We start from the raw sequence: 9,346 nt of genomic DNA, 5'->3' as shown, positions 1-9,346 counted from the left end.
ATTTACAGGATTTTTTTGCATCAATGTGATTAAGTGCCTTCATTTGTTTGGTATTTAAGGCACTGAATTAGCCAAAAACAGACTGTCACCATTTATCTATAAAAGGTTTCTCATTTCTCATGAGAGTTTACTATATGAATGATATACGGTATGTCGTTACTGTGATATACAATATCACATACCATGACAGGAGATTTTATCCATATCTCGCATCCCTAATGATGACCATGTGTTTTTAGTTCTGCAGTAAAAGTCATGTATTTGAGATCTTAATTAAATCTCTTAATGGATCAACATAAATCATGTATATAGAAAAAGCCCAACTGATACATTGCTGTACAGAAATGCCAAAGCTGTTGAAGGTAATATAAGGGATGTTTAAGGGATGTTTATTAGATATTAAGTAAATCGGCTGATATATTGTTATGAGATTTTCAACCTCTAAAACATCACCACAAAAACATGGATTATGTGGATTTTTCCATTGAGCCCTATAGCATATAGACCAGATTCACACACACACACAGACTGTCTTGACCGTGAATGTTTTATTGCACACTTGTTTTGGTATCTCTCTTCCCGACTCGACGGCTGGGACAGGAATACAAAAAAAGAACCCCTCCTCCCTTGAAACACACAAATAATACTATGCTGACTACAAAACCTTTAATTCTCAGTAAAAAACAAACAAACCTGCAGTTAAGTTGCCCAAGGCTGGTCTCAAATTCCACTCCATGCTATTTAGGAGAGGCCGCACCGCAATTAGGTGTTCCAAGTGTGCTTTAAACCCCCTCGGATTCCTGGGGTGCCGTGCCTGTAATTGCTGACTCCCGTTCCTGATTGCAAATGCTTCACTTATTGCCGCGGTTGCCTCGCTGCTCTCTTGGATCGTATTAGCCGCTGCTCCTTCAGCTCCCTGACCCCAACGGTTTGAAACTTTTCACCCCACAGAGAAGCACCATCAGCCCAGACTTCTGCTTCAAAAAAACAACAAAAACATTCCCCTCGCTGTTGTATTACTTATATAAGTTAGGTATTGGACTAAAGCTCGGCCTGTGCAGCAGATCCCTCTACGGCTCTGCCCTTAATACAGGATCCTGAAAGGCTCAGTAAGTGAAACAATCCTCTGCGTTGACACTGCCTCTGGTGGCTCTTTTGAAAGGCTTTCTCAGCATTAGTGGAGTATTTTTTTTTCTTCTTCTGCCAAGTCATCATCCGCTGTAATATTATGGCACCGTGCGAGACCAAGTTGGAGAGAAATTATCAGCTCGGAGGGGCGTCAGGACTTAACCCCGACACCCTGATAGATTGATGAAAGTGTAATTATTAATTTCATTCTCTCACTCCACTGTCTGTTTCTCTCACCACAGGTCAGGAGCGGCCATGCCATTTGGCTGTTTAACTATCGGGGAAAAGAAGGATTACAACAATCCTTCGGATGTTACGGATAAATATGACCTGGGTCAGATTGTTAAATCGTGAGTATCTCAACGACTTTATGCATTATCTCTTATCGAGGAACCATTATGATCTGTGTTTGTATCAAATGCCATAAAAAATGCTTCTTTTCAGGGAGGAGTTCTGTGAGATATTCAGGGCCAAGGACAAAACTACAATGAAAATGTACACATGTAAAAAGTTCCTGAAAAAGGATGGAAGGAAAGTCCGCAAGGCTGCGAAAAATGAGATCGTCATCTTAAAGATGTAAGTTATTCATTGTGGTTCATGTTCTCTGGAGTCACTAGTGCATGATGAGTTTTGCGATAAGACTCTTTGCTTTTTTGTTTCCCCTGTTTCATCTTCTTAAATATTAATTTCACAGACGACATCAATTTTCAAAAAGAAAAAAACAAATGTCGGTGCTTGCTTTAATAAGAAAAGTAAAGCGCATCTCCTTTTGCTGAGTGATCACACAAAGCCACTGTTTGTAAGAACCTTGTTTGTCTCAACTTCTCTGTAATAATCTAACTTTCAGTTAAATCCCACATTAGCATAACCTGGGCCTTTATTAAACAATTTGTCGCTGACAGCAGGTGAAGCAGTGGAGCAAGATGAATACAAAAGTGTGATTTCTTTATGAGAAGCCTTTCAAAACATGAACTCATATTCCTCTGAAAATGACCCTTCAGACGCCTCAATAACAGCAGTGCGCACTGCTCCTGATCGTTATGGTCTAATCAGCTGTGTGGAGGGGGGGGGGGGGGGGGGTGGGGGGTGAGTGAATAATCGAATACGAAGGCTGGGAATAATTGCTGGCAAAACATCAAATGCGTGATTTGAATTTAAAATGCTTGAATATAGGCATTAGAAAAGAAAAGAGGTACTTACTGAAGTATTAATCTTCATATATCTTTTTATTACTATTACTTAGAATGAACCAAAAAAAATCCTGAACACTGTCACTGTTCTCTCAGCTCTATTCAAATCTATTTAATTCATAAATATTCATATATTCTGGAGGTTTTTTTTTGATGAGGGAGAAGAATTAAATGTAATTTGAACCATTATTAATTAGCTAATTGAACTTGGTTAATGAAAAACACATGAAACACACATTCTTTTACGAAGCAGAGGAATTTGTATGTCTTGAAATATGTCTGTAGAGGGTATTGGGTATTTTTGTATTGGTACCACTTTATTCACAGACCAATCATGTAAGGAAAGAAAAAAGGGTGTTCAGCAGGAGCGTTGGCCAATGCATGCAGTGCACTCACATTTGACTTTGCAAACTGCTCCCCTCATCCTTATTAAAACAGGTGCTTGCTGAGAATGACCTCTGAGTGGTTGTAGAGAAACACTATTGTCCACATGTAGCTACTGTGTGTCCAAAGTCTCTCTCCATTTGCTACCTGCTGCACTTTCTGACACTTTATTTCAGTGTTTGAAAGGACGTGCACTACATTTTTCCAAAAGTCCCATAATGCAATGCTTTCCCTTGGCTTCTGATGTAAGAGACACACATACATCATATGCAACGCTGCACCTGTCAGTGGTGACGCAAAATGATAATGATGCATAAATGTCCCACATCTCAATTTTGTATTCACTGACTAACCTATTGAGTTTTGCATCATTTGAGGAAGTGGTTTTTTTGGAGCCTCCTCCACATTCAGTGCAATTTTTAAAATAGTAGGAACGATCTTGAAGGCAACGGGAGCATTTTGCCTTCCTGGTGGATTCACGTGCGGGAACAGCACCTTTTATCCTGAAATATTGTCCCTCTTATCGGCCAAATTCACTATTATGTTGCCCAAGGCATAGTCAGCTGCTCAGCACCATGCTGCTGCGTGGCTGTCTTTACGCCCACATGAATGCATCAGCTTACATATATCTGGTTGTCTATGGATGGGCAGCTGAGCACGCAGATCTCAGTGCTGTGAAGTAAAGTTAACTGACCATGCTGCGTGTGGTTCACGAGCGTTAAAGGAGGTCTTTACATTATTCCTCCAACAGAATGAATGATGGAGACGTCCTCTCCTGTGTGACTCCTGACATCGCTCTCTCTCTGTCTTTGTGTTTTCTCTCTCTCTGCCTTGTGCTTCGTGACACATCTCCTCAGGGTGAAGCATCCCAATATTCTCCAACTGGTGGACGTCTTTGAGACCAAAAAAGAGTACTTCCTCTTCCTTGAACTGTGAGTTCAGATGTCTGATGAGCTGGGGGAAAAGGCTCTCTGCTTGTCTTTGCGGTAGCCGGGGCCCGCCGAACTGTATGCGTTGATCATGCACTCATGGGGAATGAGCTGTTGTAGCCTGAGGGCCTGTAGATATGAGAACAGCTCTGAACTCCACTCATTTAGTATTCAGATATGATTGCTTGCATGCTGCTCCATTCTCATCAGCATGTGTTCTTGGGGAATTTGATGCATTTTCAAAATACGCGATACTCGTCTCGTCCTTCGTCCTTGATTTGTGGGTTTAGGAATTCTGGTTATCCATCCATCCATTTTCCTCCGCTTATCCGGGGTCGGGTCGCGAAAAAAATAAATGAAACTTCTATGGGGAAATGATTAAAACCATTTCCTTTTTAATAGGTGGAGTGTGTATTCTTGTCAAAAACTGTAATTGACATTTTGCTTTAGACACATTGTAAAATTACAATTAGAGAGAGAATTGCGGATAACAGAAGGGTTTCCATAGTCAAACTGATACAATTGCAGTTAACACGGTGCAATTCTTCCTGTACTGAGAGAAAGTAACATGTATAACAACAGACATGTAATGCATTGCGGGCCTTCCTTTTCCCACAGTGCAACAGGCAGAGAGGTATTTGACTGGATCCTGGACCAAGGCTACTACTCAGAGCGAGACACCAGCAACGTGGTGCGCCAGGTGTTGGAGGCCGTCGCCTACCTCCACTCCCTGCATATTGTTCACAGAAACCTCAAGGTAACACGCTGCAGGGCTTTGTAGGCAGAAGAATACTAGGCACCATCACTGTGGAGGCATCTCACTGTTAACCCCACAACACTGTTATCAAAAATAAATGTCCTTGGGATCCTGCAGAATCAGTTATGTGCTGAACATATAGAGATCAAAATGTCATCGAAGTAAAGATTAGATTCTGAAAAGCTTTTCAGTGAAGCTTAGCCATGTTCTTTGTAGACATTTACATGTCTTACAGACAGTAGAAATCACCAGTTTCAGTCCCATGAAATTCCTTTCACTTTAATTGAACCAAGCATCCTGCCTGTAGCACACATACGGCTGATGGTCGTAATCAGTAGAGCATGGACTGCAGGTTTGATCGTTTCAGATCATACAATAGCAGGAAATGCAGGCCATGGATCACACAGCACTTTCAGTAAAGTTCAGACAGAAGCTCTATGTCAATATTATTTCAAGCCACATTCTATCTGAGCTCATTTTCATTGTTAGGGATGGCAATGTCGATGGGTTCACCACTTTAGTTCAGACTTAAATACCTCAACAACTTTTGGCTGGGTTGCCATTAAAGTTTGGAAGAGCCCTATGTTTAAAGTGCATGAAAGAAGTGGATGTGATCGGCCACAACCTCTAACGTCCTACCTTTTAATATAGGATTATATATTCTTTCTGATCCCACCCCCTTGTATCTAGCCACAGGTGCACCAGGCGAGCCTGGCCACGTAAATACCAAAAGCGAGCTTGATTCAAGACGATAAATGCGTAATGGAGAAAAAGATGGCTGCAATATGATTACTATTCATGGCAAAACCTGGATTAGCTTCTCCACCTCGCTTCCTCTCAAATCTCCCTGTATGGGACCGTCAGCTCAAATGAAAATCAATGCATTTCTTATGTGGAAATACGTCAAACTTGTGGTGGAGGTATTTGGCTTTAGTCCAGTCATGATAAAACACAAAATTAAACTTTCTTTTAATCTGCACTTGATAATTAAACTTTTAGATGTTTTCAGTCTTCTCATTATAGTTCTGTCAAAAAACAATGAAAGTCAACCTCTTAAACGTTGACTAGATGAGTGACCGTGAAAATGAAAGACCTTAATCATAATAACATCTTAATGTTTTCATTGTAATATGCTATTTCTTTTTTTCTTTTTTAGTTGGAGAACTTGGTTTACTACAATCGCCTGAAGCACTCTAAAATAGTCATCAGCGACTTCCACCTTGCCAAGCTGGAGAACGGACTAATCAAAGACCCCTGTGGGACACCAGAGTACCTGGGTGAGGATATACATTTACAAAGTAGCAAATAAGACATTGTGGAGAATGTGATGTGGCGGCCTGCTGTGGCTTTCAAGCTCACAGAGCGTTTGATGGTGTTCCTTTACTCTCGTGCAGCTCCAGAGGTGGTTGGCAGACAGCGATATGGCCGGCCTGTGGACTGCTGGGCAACAGGTGTCATCATGTACATACTGTAAGTCGGGACATAAAACATCAAGACGCTCTACACCTCATTTAAAGTCACTGGGCGGCTTCAGACTTGATTGATATTGATAAAGATTGTACATCATGAAACATTACAGAATATGGGTTGTTTAAATATGGTATGTAGATGTTTTTTAACTCCTGATTCTCTTTTTTTTTTCTGTGCCACCTCAGGCTGTCAGGCAACCCTCCTTTCTACGACGAAACTGACGACGATGATTTTGAAAACCATGACAAGAACCTGTTCCGAAAGATCCTGGCAGGCGATTATGAGTTTGACTCTCCGTACTGGGATGAAATCTCAGATTCAGGTACTTTTGGGATAAAGTTAACACTGTGAAGAAACACTGGGTAAACATTTCAAATTCTCCTTTCTTGACCGGCTCAACACATGTCATATTTATGTCCATCAGGAGAACAAACCCTTTTTTGTTGAGATTCTTCTGTTTGATGTTTCTCTGACAGCTAAGAGTCTGGTTACTCGTCTGATGGAGGTGGATCAAGACCTGAGACTGACAGCCCAGGAGGCTATAAACCACGAGTGGTAGGTGGCAGAGCTTTGATATATTGTGCAGACCATTTAATCCAGAGCGGTGTGATCAGGCTGTGTTGGTGTGATGCGATTGCAAAAGAGCAGACTTTCTTTCTCGTTTGTCCCTTGAGATGACTTTGAGAAGAAAAAGGCTTTTAAAAAAAAAGGCTAATCGTTGTTCTTAATGAGTGTTCAGCATTTATTGGGCTGCAACTTACCACAGCATATATCAATATTTATACTTCACTCAACAACAAGCCAAAGCTGCTTACCTCATTAGCAGTGTGGCTCCCGTGATGGAAATGCCTGGAATTTCTGAATCAAATATTGGATGGATTGGCACAAAATATGGCAGAAAGGTTCATGGTTCCCAGACAATGTATTCTAGTGACTTTGGTGATCCTATGACTTTTACTTTGGTGCCACCAGCAGGTTGACATTTTTTGATTACTATTCAAATGTCTTGACAAATATTGGACAGATTGCCATCATATTTGGTGCGGACATTATGTTATTTTGAATAACTGAAATGATCATGAAAAATGATCCCTTGACTTTTTACCAAGTGCCATCATCAGGTCAAAATTTCACTTTGTCCAATACTTGTGTACTTACTTTGTGACCAAATATTCAAATGCCCATGGCATTCACTGTTAAGTGCTAATTAGCAAATAATACTATGCTAACACACATGCAACAACAACAACAACAAACCTGCAGTAACAGATTTCTTTGGCCACTTGGGGGCAGCTGTGAGTTGTGAACGCAGCATTGACATATCAACCTTAAGTTGATATGGTGAACTTGTCAGCAAACTGTTGCGAATTCACATATTTAGTAGTTACGGAGCAACATTATCATTCATTCGGAGTCGTGTTTCTGTCCACCTGATGAATGTTAGTCTGATATTCACTCTGATATTTAATCTTTTTGGATCTGTTTATTGGACTCTACCAACGCCTGAGGGAAATATCTGGCTCTTTAGCAGCTAAATTCTCTGCCATGTTCACAAGTTAGTTGCTAGCTGTGTCCGTCTGCCGTTTGGTGCGTTTGGTGCATTTAGTGCACAGTTGGTTTATAGAGCTTTCAGGCAGGAAACAGCTGCCTACTCCTGAAACTGGCTATAAAGCTCCGTAAAGCTGATGAAATATGAAGATCCAGCTGACAATTCTCTGTATGGCTGATTTATGGCAAGCATTATAAGTGGTAAACATTAGAATGTTATTCTTTTAGGGAGCATGTTAGCAGACTGATGATTGCATTTAGCTCCTAAGTACAGCCTCACATAGCTGTACAGTTCTGTTTTCCATGGCATTAAGTGTCACCACAATAATGCATTTCAGTATAGACAAGCATTCATTTGGCTAAGAACATTTTCTTGTGTAGGGACACCTCATTGTGCATTATGTCTTGCATGTATTTTGAGGTTGTTTAATTGCGCCTGTTTGCAGACATTTCATTTTATTGTGTTAAGAACGCATCTATTGATAATTTTCTTTGATCACTTAGATATATCTGATAGAGGCCCTTCCTCCATCCATAAGTCGATTGCCACTGGGACAAAAACTAGGAGAAAAAGGCTCGAGCTGAAACCTAATCAAAATAATCCTTAAAGGCTAATAAACAGGTCCTGCATACGTTTGCCAGTCCATAAAATGAACAATAAATTGAGCAATAGTGTGCGCAGCAGCCCAAAGCATCCAAATATGGGGGAAGCATAAAGCTCTGTTGTGAAGTTGTTGTTTTTTCCAATTTTCTACGACAGGATCTCTGGCGGTGCAGCTTCAGATAAGAACATCAAGGAAAATGTGTGCGCACAAATAGAGAAGAACTTCGCCAGAGCTAAATGGAAGGTAAGCCCTTCTGTTCTCTCTTCCAGGAACGTCCTCTTCACAACGTTCAACAGTGGTTGTTTGATCCTTGAACCAGGAAGTGCAGTAGTGCAGTATGGTAGAACAGTTCAGGACATTGAGAGTCAATGTTCTCAGGTCACAGCACCCATTTGAGTTCATCTTGTCGTCCCTCCTTCCACAGAAAGCTGTGAGGGTCACCACCATCATGAAGAGACTGAGAGCACCCGAGCAGAGTGAATCGAGGGTAACCGGCCCGGCAGACGCCGTGGCTCCCCAGGCTGCCACCGACCCCTCTGCGCCTTCATCGGCCGCGACGCCCGAGGGAGCTCCCGTCACAGAGCTCCCTGCTGGAGCGGAGATAAGCCAACCGGCACCAGAGGCTGGAGCCGCGGTGGCCGCCTCACCCGCGGAGCCACAGCAACCGAGCCCGGCGCCGCAGGAGGCCGAGCCCACGACGCGTTGTAATGGGGAGGCTTCGGCTGCGCTCCATGCAGCCACTGAGGCCGGGGACGAGCAGGGTTAGACCCCCCCCACCCCACCCGAACTCCTCCCCTTGTGACCTCGGCTCTCCCCGCCAACTCCTGCACACTGTACATTAGCTGCTAGCATGGTGACACTGACTCTGCTTCTCTCTCACTTGCAGCATTAGTATCATCTCATGGAGGCTGTGTGCTACCTTTCCCGAGTGCTGCGTTGCGTTGGCTTTCTTTTTACACGTATTATGTCTTTTTTCACTGACCCTCCGGTGTTTTTGTCAAATTATGTAAATCTTGTCCATCTCCGCACACTTGAGTTTTAGTGGCAAACAGATTTGCTGTCAAGCTGTGGCTTACAGCTAAATTCTTCTTTCTTATTCTTCTCTTAGCGATAAGAGAATATTGGAGGACATAATTATGCTGAAAACGGCTTTGATTCCTTTTTTAATGAGCCAACTTGGGAAACTTTTCTCTGCCAGTCTTGCAATTACAATATTTGTTCTTTGAATCGGTAGAAAAGTATTGCTTCTGAAATTTTGACCTTGTACCGTGATACTCAGTAAGTGCTGGTCCTCACACATGGAGAAGAACACATATTCCTGTCACAGGGGCAATA

General features: G+C 42.1%; 1 protein-coding gene across 1 annotated transcript; it reads left to right on the top strand.

Moving 5' to 3' along the window:
- The first annotated feature begins 1,374 nt into the window (after positions 1-1,374).
- LOC142954928 (caM kinase-like vesicle-associated protein) lies at positions 1,375-8,777 on the top strand. The gene is made up of 10 exons (XM_076096296.1): positions 1,375-1,478; positions 1,573-1,704; positions 3,560-3,634; positions 4,250-4,388; positions 5,545-5,665; positions 5,783-5,858; positions 6,044-6,180; positions 6,335-6,413; positions 8,167-8,254; positions 8,436-8,777. Exons 1-10 carry the CDS (start codon positions 1,384-1,386, stop codon positions 8,775-8,777), a joined length of 1,284 nt encoding a protein of 427 aa, XP_075952411.1. The 5' UTR covers positions 1,375-1,383.
- The last annotated feature ends 569 nt before the right edge of the window (positions 8,778-9,346 follow it).

The sequence above is a fragment of the Anarhichas minor genome, unplaced genomic scaffold (assembly GCF_050575085.1).
Source record: "Anarhichas minor isolate MPS153535 unplaced genomic scaffold, ASM5057508v1 ptg000021l, whole genome shotgun sequence".
NCBI lineage: Eukaryota > Metazoa > Chordata > Actinopteri > Perciformes > Anarhichadidae > Anarhichas > Anarhichas minor.
This window is presented reverse-complemented; position numbering and strand designations above follow the sequence as displayed.

Bases quoted from the DNA above. Each gene is read 5' to 3' on its own strand.
- LOC142954928 (XM_076096296.1), top strand. From the start codon at position 1,384: ATGCCATTTGGCTGTTTAACTATCGGGGAAAAGAAGGATTACAACAAT. The intron at 6,181-6,334 runs GTACTTTTGGGA...TTTCTCTGACAG, and splicing joins GGATGAAATCTCAGATTCAG to CTAAGAGTCTGGTTACTCGT. The intron at 8,255-8,435 runs GTAAGCCCTTCT...CTCCTTCCACAG, and splicing joins TCGCCAGAGCTAAATGGAAG to AAAGCTGTGAGGGTCACCAC.